General features: G+C 44.0%; 1 protein-coding gene across 4 annotated transcripts in view; it reads right to left on the reverse strand.

Annotated features, from left to right (window-relative positions):
* The window catches only part of caln1 (calneuron 1), a 52,018-nt gene that overhangs the window by 19,680 nt on the left and 12,879 nt on the right, over positions 1-19,459 (reverse strand). For all 4 annotated transcript variants that reach the window (XM_042063446.1, XM_042063444.1, XM_042063445.1 and 1 more), the window contains exons 2-4: positions 15,737-15,861; positions 12,698-12,841; positions 10,046-10,158 (exon numbers count right to left, since the gene is read on the reverse strand). In XM_042063446.1, the coding sequence (XP_041919380.1) occupies positions 10,046-10,158; positions 12,698-12,841; positions 15,737-15,854 (375 nt within the window). In that variant the 5' untranslated portion in view covers positions 15,855-15,861. The remainder of the gene's footprint in view (positions 1-10,045; positions 10,159-12,697; positions 12,842-15,736; positions 15,862-19,459) is intronic.

Here is a 19,459-nt window from a genome sequence, read left to right on the forward strand (position 1 = left end):
GGATCTAAAACAGATACATGCTTTGCATTTATAGTGCTACAAGTAGCTTTGGCGCCACTTTCTACTTTCATAGTATTTTTGCCCCTTTCTAATGGTCTTATCTTATTCGGTTACTGTCTTTTTGTCTGTGAACACTCCCGTGACACCTGCTTGCAAGAAAACACAAAATCATCCTTTGGACAAGACAAATGCACTGAAGCGTGAAATTTTAATCAAAACACATTTCAAATCAATAAACATAGCAAGGTTAAGATCAACAGCAAAGTTTCTAGCTTATTTGTTTTTTACATTTCCATTCTTATTACACGACACCTGAAAGTAGCGAAAAGATTCAAGTAATGTGCTGTTTAATGTGCTGTCTTCAGTAAGCAAAGCACTGACACACAGTAGACATACGGTTATGATGATAATTAGTATTTACTCTGGCTGGGTTGGCACTGGCATCTCATCCTGAGAAGTAATCACAGCTGACAGTCTTCTGTGACTTGCAGTTAGTCGTGTTGTTTTATCAAGTGCCTGTCATAAGGGTACAACTTGGCCTAATTTCCAATAACCTCTGATGTCTTGCACGAAGCCTCCCTAAACACAGCCAACAAACAACAGCCCGTCCCAAGCTGATAAACATGGCACAGCTTCTGACACTAGAGCTAGGGTGGAATTTAAGCAAGATGTTTTCGTGCCAAATGACATTAACTTAGCGTCAGGGCCGAGAGACAAAGGTACATTCTTGAAGGGCTTCTACTTAGTTCACATTCACACTGGATCACTCACACGGTAGCCTGTCCTCTGTCCTGCGGTAAACTCTCCTGTGTGTCCTGTGCGTCCTGTATTTGTTTGTGATATGGAAACTGACCATATAAGGTGTGTGTGAGAGACAGAGTGAGCTAGAGAGTGTGTGAGTGAGTGTGCGCCTGTGTGCATATGTGCGTGTACATGTGTGTATGTGTGTGACTGTCTGAAAGCCAAAATGGCCCAAACAATTTGTATTCCTGGGCGCAATGGTTATAGAGTTATTCCGCCTACAGCCTACCCAGCTTTCAGGGGGTCTTACATGCTGGGGGAGCGGCCCCGGGAATCAAAAGCTTCTATACCCAAGTTTCAAATGCCCAGTGTTCTGTGGTCCCGGAATCGTTGACCAAAAATTGCTTGAAAAAAAAAAAAAAAAAAAAGCGGGGGAAAAAAACTTGGTAAAGAAACTGACAAAACCTATATGACCATAATCCTCCTCCTGCGGTTTTAACAAGAACCACAAAGTCCCACTGAATAGATGTAGGCTACTTCCTCTCCCAACCAGGGCCATGCCTTCCTGTGGGCCCTGGGGCATAAGCCCTCCTTAGTCCCCGTATTAATCCAGCCAGACTTCTGGATTTGGCTAATAGGACAATGATGCATAGGCCTGTGATATTACATCTGACTTACATAGACACTTCACAAGTAACCCATGCCTTTTGAGTCTTTCATTACATTGCAAAGGTCTCGAGGCTAATCTGGAATGACCGACCACAAAAGTGAGCCTGATTAAAATGGGCCGAGAGTCGAGGTCATGTGACTGACCAAGAGGTCAGGTGAGCGCCACCCATTTCTCATCGCTTGAACAAAAATCATTTAAGGCAATGCATTATTCATCTCACTCCTCTGATTCAATAATGGCCACAACAAAGGACCTAGACAAAGGGCGACTGGACATGAGAGATGAATGGATGGGATTTGATGAAGTCCTAGCTCTTGGGCCTCATGTGAGTGATTTTTTTTTGCAGCAGAAAACATAATAATGGAGTGATGACAGTATATCGCCAGGGATCAATACTTCACGTGCAAACAAGTCCTTCCCCTTTGAGGAAATGACAGCTGAGTTACAGTAAATGATTGGCTGGGAGAGGCTGCACTTAGGCCACAGTGCTGAAGTGCGAGCTTAATATGCTACATCAGAGGATCCTGTGAGAAACCGGCAAGAGCACGAAGCAATTAATGCGCTAAATTAAAAAGCCTTGTGGAAACACCCTGAATCAGATGGCTGGATTTCACAGGACTACCACAATTGCACACAATTACACACACTTTCACAGCTACACACACACACACACACACACACACACACACTCACCAGTAGAGCAAAGCACTGTGAAATGACATTAGATAATCTAATAATGTAAAAGAATAAAACCAAATTATCATACATTTCTCACCAAGCTATGCTTTAGCAGCAGAATAAGCCCCTATAGTCTGGTATCTGAAAGTGTGTGGTCTGACTCACTGCGGCCTGATTTAAGGGAGCTGACACACTTAAAGGGGTGGACTGCTGATGACGTGTCCTTTTAAACACCACGCAGGTTAGCGGTGACCATCGGATGACCTCTGTCGGCCATCTGTGGATCAGAGGCTAGCCAAGCTGTGGTTTCTGAGCACCCAGCTAGCCGAGCCTATCTCTTCATCGGCAACACAGCACAGCGGCTCAAAGAGCCCTCTGAAGCTTCTGAAGACTTCTTATGAGCGGCTCGCCTAGCCTGTGAGTGTGGCTGGCTCAGACACACACACACACACACACACACACACACACACACACACAAACAAACACACAGCACAACAAGCACCATCGGCACTGGTGCAGACAGCTCTATAAGTATACAATTTTTCGGCATTTCTGAATTTCTATGCACATATTTCAGCAAAGAATACTGAGCACAAAATTTTATTTCATATTCTAAGTATGCATTTTAATCCCAAATGGCAAGCAGTGGTATTGATTCAAAAAACATTTAAAATGTGCACAAGTGCATGTACTGTCACTCTTCTGAAAGCAAAGAATGACTCCGGCCCAACCTAAAAATTCAAGGAATAAAAGATTGTCCCTTTTGAATACAGATAAACGGAGGAGAAGCTTAGAGGATTGAGAGCTCCATGAACCTAAAAGCTCCCCATGCTGTTTATAAAAATCATTTTTAAACATCAAATGGGAGTTTAAGCTTTGCCATCCTGACGGTAAGAACCCCAAATTCAATTTTATCTTAACTCATTCCTTCCCAATTCATCTGAAAAATGTAATGAGTTTAAATGATTGGTTTAAACTTCCATAGCTCTCACAGACACATCTTGTAGAACTTTTTATCTTTTATTACAGTTAAAGGAACCATATGTAAGATTGTGGCCCCCCCCCCCCCCCCCCCCCCGAGGTTGCCAACCCGGATGCCGAAACACTACTGACTTTGTGATTAGTAGATAGGTGGAGGGTGGCGCATCAGGCCAAAACACAACATGACATGATAAAACACAACATCAACATCAGTTGAGGGCTGCAACTTCACTTTTGAAATGACAATATCCTGGCCAGACTACTGTTGTCAGTGATATAAGTATTTGAAATGAACAGGATTTCTTAATGTCTAGTGACATATCAGGGCCATTTCATGATTAATTGAAATACATTTCTTACATACGGTTCTTTTAATGTTGAGATCCAATATGATATTCGCATTCAGTGAGATAGTGGCAGTGTTCAGTGGCAGTCTGGTTCAGATCTTTCCTTTTGAGTTGAGCATAATATATCAACAGCATTCCCCTGTGCACAATGTTGCTTGCGTGATATATAACCAAGGACAATCATCTAATATACATGTTTGATATTTGTTTTTTCTGCACTTCAACTGCTGAAATTTCTTTTAATGGTCATTATGTCGATCCTGTGGAGAATTTAACGACAATTGCACCTCACAAATTCAGTGTGGGGCTGTTATCTCAATCTGATATTTTCTTTAGCAGTGGATGTCCTGGTCTAACAGCATACCACTGGGGCCTACCTGGCTACATAAACCCCTGAATGTCTCTGAACAACTTACAATCAAACACAAAATATCCCTGCTGTAAAAAGCTCCTATATACTGTACATTGTGTTAAGGCAGAGACACTGCTCTAACAATCTGAACCACTTTCAGAAAACAGTATCATACTACACCTATCCTGACATCTCAGGATCTCAAGATTATGTCACAGTTTCGCCCATCAAATTCAGGCTGAGAGATAGAAAATGCACGTAATATCAGGTCCATCTGACCCAACATCGGCCTATTCATCATTCCTGTATCTCAGTGAAAGCGTAGGAAATCAGTTTTCTCTTCTTACAGCCTAAAACTAGGGCCCTTCAAGTCAAAGAGTCAGTACTTTTAAAAGCTCAGTTATTTTAACCGTTCTGTACTCTGACTGATTAACTTGTATCTATTCCCAGTGTTTTATCTATTCTAATGTGTTAATTTTCTTCAGTTCTTCATCTCCATGCATTCTCCTCTGTGTCCTTGGTGTCTTTTTTTCTTATTACATGTACATTCCACTTCACAATTAATTGTATTTGAACTTCCATGCAGCTAATAAACGGTTTTGAATCAGTTTACTGGGAATAAACCGAATATGCGTGTCTTGTAAACACCTTATTCTGATTGAAATAAACCGAAAAAGGCCATATTCGGTTTACTAATAAACCGCTTGCACACCCTAGCATATGCCTGTTTTAAGCGGAATATTGGGTCATGAAAACACCTTAAACGGAATATGCTCCCAGAAGGAAGAGTGTTGTAGGCCTGCGCATGCTGAACCAAGTCGTGGAGACAAATTTATGTCTTGCAATCATGCAAATGTCATGGAGTTCATCGACGGCAGAAATTGTCGTAATAGCGACATTTTAAAACAGATGTCAAAAACTTAATAAGGCTGGCTATCAACATAAGCCTGCACAAGTGAAATACAGGTGGAAGACCCTAAAGACTTGAAGAGTTGTATTATTCAGCTAAAAGAGGGAGATTACGTCATGACGTTGGGAGCCTGTTTGTGGGCTGCATCGCAGACTTATTCGGAATAATGTTGATTGCTATGTAAACAGGAATATGCTCAAAACGTGACATTCTACCTGCATGTAAACAGGTTAAACGGAATATTTATATAAATGGAATTTGGGTAATAAACCGATTCAAAACGGTTTATTCCCGGCATGAAAATGTGCTCATTGTAAGGTTGTAGAATTCCATGTTGAATTCAATGAACACAGATATAGTTTAGAACGTTCCATTTCCAACATTCCTGTCACACCAGTGTGATGGTACCAGCTGAAGGGTTAAGTACTCCGTTTACCGTGTTGTTTAAAAGTTCTCAACCTATTAGTATTCAGAAGGAAACTCACAAATCATCATCATGATGGCATTCATATTTGATTCACGTTGGAATCCACTCTCATTAAATCTGCCATCCGTGCATCATGCGTTGCACTAAATGGCAAATGCATGTGCGAAGGAGACAGCTTGTCTGTTCTCATCGTCAGCACTCTCCATTACATTCATCACACCTCATGTAACACAGCTTCCCAATCAAACACAAAATAATCGTTTTCCAGTGGTAATGTTGATCTGTGTTGTCTGACAACTTGGAAAATAAGTGTAGGTAATCTAATAAGTGATCACTTCTCCTCCACACCCAACACATAGCTCCATACATATAACTTGTCTTTGTTTGTTATTGTGTTTCCCTGCCTTCCTACTATGTAAAGCGACCTTGGGTTTGAGAAAGGCGCTATATAAAATAAACATACTATTATTATTATTATTATTAATATAATAATTAAAAAAAACATTATTGCTGAACTTTTAATTATAATAGCCAGGATACTGTAATGTGATTGCATCCACAGCTGCCACAGATGCAGTTGAAGCTGACTCTGGTGCAGTCCACACTTGGATCAGCCTGATCTGTAGCCGATGAGACCCAGACTGGTTCCTGTTTGCTGCTACTGAGTATAAGAACTGGTTTAAAATTGTGCTGCGGTGTGGTGAACATACAACACATGTGCATAAAGTATGCGCTACTTCTTTCTGCCCTCTCCATAGCATAATACCACTAGTGCATATGGCTGTGGCAGAACATTGCAATCTTCGCTTTTTCATTCTGCAGTGAAGAATGCCCAAAGCCAGTGTATCTGAGATGAACACCCTATGTATTATTTAGGTCTGCAGGTCTCTGAAGTACCATTCAAATTAGCCCGTGAAACAATACAGCCACCAAGAATGACAAAATCTGCAAATTAGCTTGAGTTCTGGTAAAATATCTACTTGTGATGGGGATTTTAGAGCAGTACAGTACTGCTCCTCTGTAGTTCGGCACTCAATCTAGGTGGAATTCGGGGAGGGAAGCTGTTAGAAACACTGGCTGCGTTTTGTCAAAGCCTCTATTTAGCATGCCTTCATCACTCTTTTCAGTTTCCTGTCAATTTTCTGTACAAAATATTTCCGCTGGCTGAAACATGCCAAAGCACCATCAATCACCCATCCATTCTCTCCTAAAACTAAAACAAACCCAGTCGAGTATACAGTGGTAAAATTGTAGCCCAAAATGAAACACTGGTCAAATAGTGGTCATAAACCAACAGCGAATGAGAATCTGTTTGCATATGCAAGCATATAGTGAAGCTAGTGCAATCTACTTAAATTCAACCATGCAGGTGTAGTCAGCCATATGTGAGAAGGGACTCGGCGTTTGGTCTCCGAGCACACTAAAAATGCATGGCACTTGCTCACGTTTCTCTGCCACTGTTATCCAGAGCGGGTACAATTTTCATGAAAATCAAAATCCAGCCGGGAGAGGTGGAGGAAGCTTGTAAATATTTAATCAGGAGAACGTATCCGAGTCAAACGTGTGCTTTCCTCTGAGCAACAGCCTCGCGGTGTTTCATTTTCAAACAAAAACAGATTTCTGACCCGTCTTCTGTACTCGCAGGCAGCCAGACAGACTCCTCTGCAGCGCAGCCCGGGGTGACTCATTATACATCATTTGTTAAATATTTTAGAAACTGTAATAGTCCGGCAAAACTTCATGCATAAACGATTTGGCGACAATTTCCATTTTCATATCACTGGGACATGGGCATAAGTCTAGCCGAACAGAGAGGAAGGTGAGAAATGAACAGGACGACTGGCGCACAGAGTAGCTGACATCAAGCACACATGGCCCAAGTTCGGGCCACAGGCAGCGCGGAGTCGGGCCCCTCTGGAGAGATGGATGTGGAAAGGTGTAGTGAAATCTCAAGGTTGTTGGAAGAGTAAAACCTCCAAGACATCAAATATGTTTTGTTTTTTGTGTGCCAAGACATTTAAATTCTAATTAGTAATTTGCTCTCTGTCCAGGTAAACTGTCAAAGCCTAACATGCCTGAGTGACAAATTCTTCTTGTAACGTTGTTTTGCTCCATCATTACGGAGAAGTGTCTTGTGACGAAAATCACCATCTCATCAGCCAGATGTGGTGTGGTCTCCCACACCCGGTCTGATTAATAAAAGTGACACCAAGCTATAATTAACGCATTGAGACGAGAGCATTAGTCCACTGTGCTCAGTGTTTCATGGGTAGATTTTTGGTCGTGCAACAGTGGACAAATGGTCTGATCGGAGCAGGAGGGGAGAGTGGGAGGAAGGGAGGAAGAGAGAGAGAGAGAAAGAGAGAAAAAGAAAAAGAGAGAGAAGCTGAGGTTGAATGAAGGAGCGAGAAGCTGCTAGGTCTAGAGGCAGACCTCCACTACACTGTGGACGCTCTCCCAGTGGATTGTGGGAAACGGAGCACCTGCTCTAGGATGCATGTGGAGATGTACAGTAAGACACGGTATGAAGTGAAACACGCCATCATGTGTCACTGTTGCCTGTCTGGAAGCACACACACACAGGCAGCCTTCAAACACGCACAAATGCACACACGCACACACACAGACGCACACGCACACGCACAGAGGAAAGAGCAAAGCAAGGAGAACCAGGAAAACAACTCCACTGGGACACCATTCCTGTCTTGTCAAAATCAACCCTGTGGTAAACTCAAAAAGGCGGGAGCCCCTGGGTGCTGACTCGGTCTCATACCCCTGCCTGAGGTCACCGCGTCAACTCGCATGGCAGGGCTGACATTAATAACTTAGCGGGTGAGTCAGGGTCGCCTTGCCGCTCGTGGCCCTCTCTCGGCAAACGGTGAGCGTGACTAGATGAGATGGAGGCCGCCTGACAGGCACCGTCACAGACAGAATAAATACTTAACAGCGGTGTCCTCTTAGAAGCTCGCCGCGGCCCGCCGTAATTTATAAAACATAATTAAACCCTCGGCTGCCAGGTTTTTGGTTGCTTCGCATCATGCTGATGCATCAAGAGCTCACGGGCAAAGAGCAACCGGCAGCAAGATCGTTTAAAGAGGCCGCTCTGGCGAGTCGCATGGGTTCCAGCGATGTCGCACGCGGACGCATAAAACGTGCTCATTAGTCATAAGGCATGTTGGCTTTTTAAAGCTTTACGTTCCACGACCCAAGGTCGTGTTTCTCCGATCGTTTCGGCTGTTGATTGTTTTTGCCGGGTGTCTGTGTGTGGCAGGCTTTCAGAGGGCGGGGAGTGAACACACATCTAAAATTCATTGGACTATAAAGCCAGAGCTGGGCTTTGATTGAATCCCTGGCATCGTCCGCCCAGTGCAGCAGGCAGCTACTGGCTGCCGCAGAGGGCAAATGAGTCCAGCAGGCCTGACCGCCCAGCCCATACCTTACCATCAGCCCCCGGGCCACTCAAAGACGGGGGCCACTCGCGCTACATTCCCTCCGGCCGGCCATGTTAGGACCCTCAGAGACGTAATGGGCAAATGTGCAACTCTTATTGAGAAAAATGATTCATTTTCTCAGGGGCAGGGGCCTGAATCAATAGCTCACCAATCCATTCAGGGAGAATAACCTGCTGGACCGGGGTAGGAAGTCACAGCAGACAAATGGCCCCAGACATTAGAGAGAGAGAGAGAGAGAGAGAGAGGCGGAACAGGCACAAGCAAAGTGAGGTCCCATCACCAGCCTTGGCCCATTTCCCCATTTTCTCTGAGGAAAGTAAACACTAAAGATGATATCTCCATGGCGACACATTCAAATCCTGCCATTCTCTCAACAAACATTGCCAGCCTATCAAAAGAATGTCCTAGCATTTCAATTGGATGTGTCAACAACTGTTGCATCGGTGGTATTAATTGAGCATGCTTGTAGAATCCTCAAAGTGGTCATTGGATCCATTCCTTGGAGGAGCATGTTAAGATAAATATAGACAATAATCTCTATGTAAGTCTCTTTGGATTGTCTGCCAAATGACAATGCAACTGGCAAGAGGAAAATACAATGAGGCATTAAGAACCTGTTAAAAGAGGAAAGAGTACTGACACTCCCCCATCAAGTAAAGCCCAGCTCCTTGTTATTCAAGTCACTTCCTCAGCTTTTTGCCAGACAGTGATTCATCTCTCAACGAATACCGAACATAAAAATTACAAGGAATGACTTTTGGAAGTGCACACAGTGGCTCATTCATCAAAGCGTGCTCAAATGTATTTTTAATGTAAGACGCCTGCCGTTTAATCTCGGCGGACGGGGTCCTTCAGGAGAAGAGGAAGCCACTCTGCCCTTTTTTACACAGGCATCTCCGCGGGTAGATGGAGATGTGTTCCGACAGCTCCCCTTGCTCCCCAGGGTCAGCCCAAGGTCAAAGCCGCAGATTTGGTGCATCAATGCTACATCATTCCCTGATAGCATCAAAGCTAACAATGGACCAGGCGCTCAATCTCCAGGGATGCCCCTCTCTTCTCACCCCCCCTGCCCCCCACCCCAACACGGCCCCACACATACATCCATCATGCTGCTGTCAGCTCCAGCTCACAGATCTATAGGTCTGCATTAGCACATCTGTCCACTGTCTGCCACGGTCGTTTCTGATCATCAACAGATAGAGAGCAGAGGGGGGGGGGGATCTCATCCAATATGGCCGCAGACCACTGGTACACTGGTGCCAAAACGGATACGCGGTTTTAGTGTCAAGCAATGATGCCGTTTAAGAACCAGCAAACGTCTGATTATCTACGGGGCCTGGAGTCCTGATCTGACAGACCCGATTCTAGTTGGAGAGTACAAAGCCATCTGGGTCCTCAAGCCCCGCATGTGCACTCAAACCCATCCTCCATCTGTGCACACTGACACTTTTTAATTGAGGCTCAGAAACGAGTTGGGATTTTCTTACCTGCCAGAATATGCTGTCTATTGTGTGTCCCAGGAAACTCTCTCGTGTCTCTGATGACAGAAGCTTGGGGCCCAGGATTGTCATGAACTCATCAAAATCCACCTGGCCGTCACCTGGAGAATAGAAGGATCCAATTCGTGTCAGAACAGTGAAAAATAACAGAACAGAACAGAACAGAACAGAATCCCAGTGAGGTTCTCCAGCCCATTACTGAACACATAAGGAAATCATTCATGGAGTTCATAAATTAAACACAGCGCACGAACATGATTGCATTTCACAGACATGAGATGAGTAGCAAGAAACAAGTCGTTCAGTAGAAATCTATCAAAAAGAGTAATCAATAAAACTCGAACATGTAACAAATTTATGGCAAAGGAATACTTCCCACCACAGCATTGACATATTGACTACCAGAGCCTGATTTACACTGATGCATGTTTTGAGTATTTGAAGTATGTCAAATGGAAAAACACAATGTCGTACCATGTGGGCTGAATGGCTTCTTGAATTACGACCTCTTGTTTGTGACCGCTGGGTGCACACACGGACACCCAAATTAATTCAGCTCTGGCTGAAAAGAACACCAGTGTCCCTTTTCTCCCTGCTTTAGCAAGCAGGATTTCGTATGTCGTCTCGTAACAGACAGCGACCTTGTCGAGATAGTGCTGTCAAAGCAGGATGACTTAATTCACCTTCATGGCTCTCTCCTGGACGCACGCCTCCACACAAACACACCTCCTCCACCATCCACCCCCCCCCCCCCCCCCCCCCAAAAAAAAAAAAAAACAGACACACAACCCCACCCCTCAGATGCAGAGGTTTGTTTGGCACGACTCGTGGCATTGATTGGATTGGGCGCTGTGTATGCAGTGCAGCAGGCCACAGGCAGGTGATGAGTACAGGCTGGGCTGCCCGGGAGGTCCTGCTGCAGACACCATACTCTGAGTCAGGACCAACAGACCCACACAGTAACTGCACAAGCCATTATGAGAGTTGACAGAACAAGAATCAAACAGACTGCTGATTTCGGATGAAAATGCAGTGTTCTTTACTGCATAATATAGTTATTTAGTGTCATAACAGACATTTATATGAATGTAGTGTTCAGAGCAGCAAAATACTGGTAAAGATCAAATTCTACATCACATAACTACAGAATAAAGATATCCAATGACAAACTACACTGGTCAATCTATATCTGCAGGAATTCAGCTGATCTGTCATCTTCGCAATGACACTTATAAGAAAATTAAATAAAAAACAAGTTTGAGGGACATGGGCAATATCAATCCTGTCTTACCCCTGACAGACGAAAAAAACACTTTTACTTCCAACATCTTTCTCAAAACAGCATTAAAGGATAATTCCGGTGTGATTTTGACCTAAAGTGTGCTGAAACATGATACCGAGTGTGAACGTATGTCTCATAGCTCACCTCGGCTTGTCCCCTGCAGTCAGAAATCTGGCGCTAGTTAGCCAATGCTACCAACAGTGTTTCGTTTAAAACGAGACATTGGCGACATTAAAAGTAGAATCACAGTATGCCTGACAGAATCTAAAGCAACCAGAAGCCAAGACAGTCAGTGCCAGCAGTACAGACACAAAAGAAGATATTCAAACACCTTTCCATAGAGACTACAGAACAAAAAACATTAGTATGCCAAAATATTAATGTGAACTGCAACATCAGCAGACAGCCAAGATGATCTATTCCCATCACAATAAAAACAAATGTTTTGACAAATAGCTTTATTTATGTAACGCATCTCAAAGACAAGTTTCATTTGGCAGGTACATCTTAGACCATCTTCAGGTTTTGTTGGCACTCTAAAGCAGACGAAATAAATAAATCAAAGGAGTTTAAAAGAAAATAAAGAAAACTAAAATCAATTTAGACAATCAGTTCTGATCAGAATTTGTCTTGATTTAAAAGACTATTCTGCCTTGTTGTGATGTATTTTGTGCTTAGAGCAACATATTGAATGATGGCCTGTCTGACTGATGCAACTGGAGAAGAGATGCGTAAATTCTTTCCATCTTGAAGCACGGAAGACTGGGCATCAGTTCTAGTTCAGAGCATGTTGCCAAGTCTTAAATGGACTTCTCTCTTTATCATTACAGGGCCACTATAAGTGTGTATTAAATCTGTGAGTGCTTAGGTGTAAGTGTCTGGGACAGGTGTATTCATGTGGATGTATCGGTGTGATTAGGAGAGTTTGTTCATGTCTGTATGGTTAGGTAGTAGTAGGTATGTGATTATGGGTGTGAGTTTAGGCGAGGATGTTGGGTGCATGTGTTTTGGTGTCTTCAGGTGTGTGTATATGTCAGTGTTTCCCACAGAACTTAATTATATTTGTGGGGGTAGGTTTGCAGAATTAACTTGAATTCAACAGTTTTTAACAAATTAGCGTAGCGTGGTTATGATGAACCAGATTTAAGCACAATTTAGTACAACCTGGAAAGTCATTGTGTGGTGGTTAATGTTGATACTGTGGTGGGCCGCCATAAAAAAGGCAATGTATGGGAAACACTGTTTGTGTTAGGGTGTGACTGGGGCATGATAGGGCTATGTGTGACTGAGTGAGCGGGTGCGGGAGGAAAGGTGCGGAAGGAAAGGTGCAGGAGGAAAGGTGCGGGAGGACAACTCACCGTCCATGTCTAGTCTCTGCATGATGATGGCGAGTTCTACTTCGCTAGGCATGTAACCCAGCGAGCGCATGGCCATGCCCAGCTCCTGCTTGGAGATGAAGCCGTTCCCATCGCGATCCAGCACTTTAAAAGCCTCTCGGATCTCTGCCAAGAGAAGAGAAGAGAAGACAGGCGTATAACTTTGGCGTCCCGGGTTTTTCACTCCACCTGCTTCACTACACACAGAGTAAAGGTTGTACTTTCAGACGAATCACTTTACTCCACCAAGAAACATTACCTCTATTTAACAATATCAGCACCTCACTTTTTCTCTCTCTCTTTCTCTCTCTGTCTCTCTGACTTCAAATCCTCTACTTTCTTTTGTGCTCCTCATTCCTGGTCACTAGAGCAAAACAGCAGAGAGGAGAGGAGGTTGTAGTAAATGACACAGAGAGAGAGAGAGAGAGAGAGAGAGAGAGAGAGAGAGAGAGAGAGAGAGAGAGAGAGAGAGAGAGAGAGAGAATAAGAAAGAAAAGTGACAGAGGTGTAGTTTTATCTGTCAGTATAGGGCAGTGATTTTTTGGAGCATTATAAGCAACAGCTCGGCCGCAGGTCCCCTGTCCCTCCTCTAAACTGTGACATTGGCTCCCACAGAGCAAGGACGGCAGGCAGCCGCTCTGTTCTCTTCAGCTCCTCCTTACAGATGCATATATTATAACAGTGCCGAGGAGAGCAGGGGAAAGGAGAAGAGAGGAGAAAGGAGGAGAGGAGGAGAGGAGAAAGAAGGAGAGGAGAAAGGGGGAGAGGAGGAGAGGAGAAAGGAGGAGAGGAGAAAGGGGGAAAGGAGAGGAGGGGGAGAAGGAGGAAAGCTGGTGATGGCAGATGCAGCAATGGCGGTCTTAAATAGACATAGAATGTCACCTGTTCCTAGAATACAGTGATTGCATGCCACGCTTGGGTGCGCCGCTGAATGCTGAATAATTATTTGGGCCAGGCAGCATGCTTGAGTTCAACCCCACCTGGAAACCAGTCAAGACTCAAAAAACTCAGGGACTCAAAAGTTTATGCAAACAAACAAACCTACAGCACCAGCTCACAGACCCTTCGCACGTTTAACTGGGGACAGCTAAGTCAGGATCAGTGGGTGGAATAATTACTGACCACACAGATAAATGTGAAAATGATGGTGCAAACAGACCTGCGGAAATGTTATCCTGTGGTGGACCGTCTGCTGTTATTAGCATTGACTTCCAGTCAGAGAGAGCAGAGGATGACAAACACCACAAAACAGCCCCCCTGGCTAGATGTGTTCATATCATGCTGTCCATTACTTGTCAATCACCCACTGTGATGCTTCCATTTGACAGTAGTGGAGCGTGACATAATACACACATCCACACACATCCGGAGGGGATGGGACGCCCACTTTTACTTTTAGATTTGACAGCAACTCTTGTGTGGAGAACGGAATGCCTGAGTCAGTTCTGCAAATACACAAAGAAGGTTCCGGTAGGGCCCTTCGCCAAAAACATCAGGATCCAACAATTTCAGGGGACGTCATTCGACCGTACAAAGAGTCTTTTTCTCTTTTATTTTCAGTGGAGGGGCTGCATAGACATCAAAGGCATTTCCATTTATTTGTTTGTATAGAAGCGGCCGACACATGAATAAACACATTTGCATCATCAAAGACTGTGGGTGCTCCAACATTATTGGTGAGGGCTGAGGTGCATTTATACGTCAGCCTCCAACAACAACATAACCTCCCAATATCCCATTCCCCCGTCTTTTCAGAGCTTTGCGAAGAGGCAAGACATCAATGATTCAAGCAAAGCAGCCCATACTGCAAAAATATCCCAGAGGGAAACGTCCTCGCATAAGTATGGTTTAAAGTAAATGGCAATTAATGGCAGTTTAGAACTCAGCACTACATCACATAACTGCAGCATGTACTGGCATCATAATGTATTTTAGCAGTCAGGTGCAGGTATTTCAGCGTGAAATCTGTCACTCATTATGTAATGGTGGTTAATGGCGCATCCAACCTGTCATTGCAGACTTCCCCCTCAGAGAAAAAAAACCCCCCAGAAATAACCATCATCCTGGAGGAGAGAGAGCAGTGCAAGACGCGGCATTGGGAATCTAATGAGAAGACCATACTGAGCTAAACACATACAAAAAGGCTAAATGTAGTTCCTCTAATTATCTTCCTACACTGGTTAAGTTGGACTCTTGCAAGTATACTGTACATTTCTCGATTTTGTTTTTGAGGATTTCAAACATGAATTCATAGCCTTGAGTGAAAAAGGCACATATGTTCCAAGCCAAGGCATAATAAGCACCGCAATTCAAAGAATAAATTATTATAAGAAATGATCATCATTTCAGTATTTCCACTCTCTGCAAGTCAGAGTGCTTTCTATTCAGCCTTGCTTCATCAACGTCACCATACTACCGCCTGAAGTCATGGTCCAAGATGAAGCACAATAACTACACTAGTACAAAGATGGATTATTCAAACATATTATTATAGTTACTCTGCCGCTGGCAATCTGCATGCTTCATCATTAGATTAATGTCGACATTGTGTTCTCGTAAAAGAAGCTCTTAATGCTGACTACAGCAACCAATATCGATCAGCAAGCCACTCAACCCAGTGTGTTGGCTCATGTGAACAGATGCTCACAAAACAAAGCAAACAAATATTTATGCCTGGGGTCAATGCTGCTTTTTTTATGTGTGCTAATGAGCTGAAAAATGTGTTGCAACGTTACTGATAGACATCCCTTCCAGAGATCCATTAAGACAGACAAAGAGTTTAAAATAAGGCTCTGCGTGGATCCATATCCATCCCTGGACAGTAGGGCTAAATAGGATTATATAAAGTAACAATAGGCCCCTGGTCATCAGAAGTGTTAAGAGAGAGTGTGTGTGCGCGTGTGTGTGCACGCATGCCTGTGTGTGTGTGTGTGTGTGTGTGTGTGTGTGGTGGGTGAGCAGGCTGGAGAGAAAGACCTCACAACCAGGGCAGCTAGAGAGTGCGCCTGAGCTAAGCCTTACCGTCGAGCTCCTCCACGGAGATGCTGGCGAGCTGGTCACTGTCACTCCTCTCCGACAGAGACCGGCTCAAGTAATTCCCCTTGTACAGCAGGCCTGCCGTCACATGGTGGAACGGCATCTTCTCTCTGGGACACAGGCAGAGGAAGTGGGAATTAGGTTAAAACCATCAGGAACTCCTAGCTACCCCGGCACTAACTAAATGTACCCAAAGGTTGTTAACATTACAATGACTTTGCCTTGCTGTGTAAATTGTAAGGCACACAACATCGAAATGATCCACTAATTTGTGTAATATGTTCACAAGCTGTTCATAAGCTGAAGCACCCTCGGGTGAATATACCACGATTATATTCCTGATTGGTGTAAGCTCTTAACAGCAACTGCGAAATACATATTTCATTAAATTGAGTTCACACACTTAATGCATAATATGGATCAAACCAGTGAGGGTAAATCTATTTATGCAGTTCTGCATTTATGGATTCTCTTATTAAGTCAGGTTTGCCAAGGACACAAACAAATCAACAAATAAATGTGAAAGCATCAACTGTAAAAGCCACAAGAAAAACTCACACATAGTTCTGACGATGCAAGGAATCGCATGCCGATTTTAATGGCTAGATGTATCCTCCGTTTATTATTTACTCAAGAACCATAAAGGTGTGCATACATGAACATGAACACATAATGGATGAGAAAGCTGGACTCCCTTTTTCACTCCAACCTTGCTGTGACAAAAAAAAAAAATATGAAGGTGACAAGATCCTACCTCTGGAATCAAAGACACATCAATACTTATACTGACACACCTGCTGAATCTTTAAAGAGGGGCGGTTCTACAAGTTTGATGCATTTGTCACAGGCTTGCGTCAGATTCCAGTATCGCACACAACTATTGGAATCACAAATCACCGCTCCTTTTTCAGCTTCTGCTTGTGCGAGGGCATGAATGACATCCAGGAAGTATATGCACTGATGTGACAGATTCTTCCAAACAACATGCAGATATATGACTTTGAGGAGCATTCATTTGTCTTCCTACGCTGTGACACTGACAACAAGCAGCAGATCTTTCCCTCAGGAAGAGAGAGAAATGGTGCTCTACACCCTCAGAAAACAGCCGTCATGTGGTCGGTTTGGTTTCATGCCGATTGGTCCATAGTGTCTCTGCAAATTAACTCGTGTATGATTTCCTTTAGGCTGAGGATAAGATATGTGTAGTTGAAATAAATTATGGAGACATGTCCTACACTTAGGGGACACTGATGTGCCCTGACAAGCTTTTCACACTTGATACGGTTACGGGTGTCTCAGTTGGGGCCACCCAGTTGCCACACGCACGACAAAAACAACTGGCTTCACAGGCAGTTCAACAGTAGTTATGTCAAAAGAGAGGATGCAAAGTGCCAGAACTCATCAATGGGTAATTGGGTAATTGCTGGAAATGACTTTTTTCTGAGATTACAGTGGATTAGGGAATCAGAAACACTAGAAAGCCAAAAACAATACAGGCTACTGTGGTGTATGTGGGGTAACTGTCAGAAAGCATTAGCCTCATCCTGGTATTTCAGTCCCCACTCTTCCAGCCTGATAGGAGGACAAACTGGCATAAAATTACAATCATTATGCTTCCAATCATAGATCCTGATGGAAGGCTATATGGTGGTATGTGGTGTGATGTTTGGTGTATTTTTGTAGTTTCAGAGTCTTGCCTGACAGTCACAGAATATATAAATAAATACAATCACCAATCAGGTACAAAGTGTATTGACCTGCAAATGGCTACTTTCATCAGTACAACGATCAATGCTATTTGCCTGAAATGGTTCAACGAGAGTCCAGGAAAAGTAATTTCATTCACTCGCCCCCGTCCTACATCTCTATCTAGCCTGGCATCTGCGGGATAAGATGGATTGAACTGTAGTGCAGTGCAAGGATCTGTTTCAAGCCAAATCAACAAGGCACTGAATGGAAGGTAATGAGGTTGATACTTCATTCAGAACGCTACTGGGCTGAGAATATGGGAATAAGAACTTTCAGCAAATGGAGTGTGTGGTAGAGGCAGGGGTCTATTTCGAATATACTTAAAAGGATACACCACTGGCAGAAGATAGACCATATTGAAATTTCTAATAGCACAACAAGTCCTAACACATAAAAGTGATATAAATAAGCATTAATTAACAATGGCTCAGCAGGCTATCCCAAAGGAGACAAAACATGCAGTTTGGCTGTCAGCAACTTGCGTGTTAGATGATTAAGATTAAGAGAAAGAGCCGAAGAAACGCATGTCTGGGGTTCAGATGGAATACCACAAATTATGACTTTCCACAGCAGGAAGCTGGATCAGCAGGGCCAATATGCTGTATCAAAGTCCTTTTAGGCAAGTCCCTCCACTCGGCGGCCATATTGCAATGCTTTTTGGGCACTCATCGGGCATCCTCTTCGGCAGAAATGCGTGTGCGCAAGGCTTCACGACACCAATCTTGCTCCAGCTGCGAGTTCACAACACATGATTGGCATGATGTCTTCACAACACACCATATGATTGGCTCAATGTATTCACATGTCAACATTTTGCAGAGGAAGGGGTGTGATATGTGTAGACAACGGCCATATTGGCGTTACAAACTAGCCCCATGCATTTTATGGAGGATTTTTTGAGTGCTCCTCATTAGAAAGTCTCTGGCTGTATTCCCTAAGGCACAGGAGGTTTCTCTCCAGATTCTTTGGACAAACAAGCATTTTTTAAAACACTTTCTACCATTAATTGTCTGTTGTGAGGCCTGGCGGCTCTTCCTTGAGTCTTCTTCATAATAATTTTTAGAGTACAGTTCTACATGCAGTCAGAAAACTGCACTGATGTGCAAACTACCTAAACCATTTGTTGTTTGCGGAATATTCTTGATTCAGTTTAAACCATTTGATTTCTTTATTTTTTATTAATTGTGAGCTCTGCAAAAGGTATAAATGCACAATTTAGTATTTGTTAAAGTGTTATGAGCATTCTTCCAGGCTTTAAGTAGATCATTACTGTTTTTTTAATCAGTGGGGCTGTTCACCTGTCCTGTACCCTCCATGTAGCAGAGGGGCTAAGCTCCAGGTGTTGAGAGTTCACACTGAGTGGTCCTCTCCAGATGAGCGGAAAACCCAGAACCACAACAGAGGTGACAAGAGCCCAGAAACGCCCCACTGGAGGCCTCCACCAGCAAGCCGGGACAGCCGAGCAGGCGGTGCTGCTCACAGGAAGAGTCTGCGAGCGGAGGAGGGCCAGAGGTTCTAGCACACACCAAATGAGCCCGGGATTCGGGCTACGTACGGACACGTCCAGCAGTGCACTCCTGTGGGCAGCGTGCCCATCAGACAGTGATGCGCTACAGTGCCCCAGGAGAGCACGGGGAGGGTAGGGAGGGAGGGAGGGAGGGAGGAAGGAGAGTGTGCCAAGCGCTGGCGGCTGCGGGCCGGTATGCGCTCAGGTGAAGGACACCGGGCTAATTGCTGGCTGCTCCCCACCAAAACAGCCGGGGCTGCCGAGGAACTAACAGGGTGGAGGCATCAAAAAAGCCCACGAGCTGTAGGCAGCCTGAGGAGACTTACCAGGACAGCTGAACCCCGTTTCTATCAGATGAGTGTTAGGGTGCATTATGCATTAGTTCTGATGTAACGCTTAAGAAACTGTGAAAGGATACTTTTGCCGAATTTTATGCATCATGATTCTTTGAA

This window comes from Alosa sapidissima, chromosome 15 (genome assembly GCF_018492685.1).
Source record: "Alosa sapidissima isolate fAloSap1 chromosome 15, fAloSap1.pri, whole genome shotgun sequence".
In the NCBI taxonomy this organism is placed as follows: domain Eukaryota; kingdom Metazoa; phylum Chordata; class Actinopteri; order Clupeiformes; family Clupeidae; genus Alosa; species Alosa sapidissima.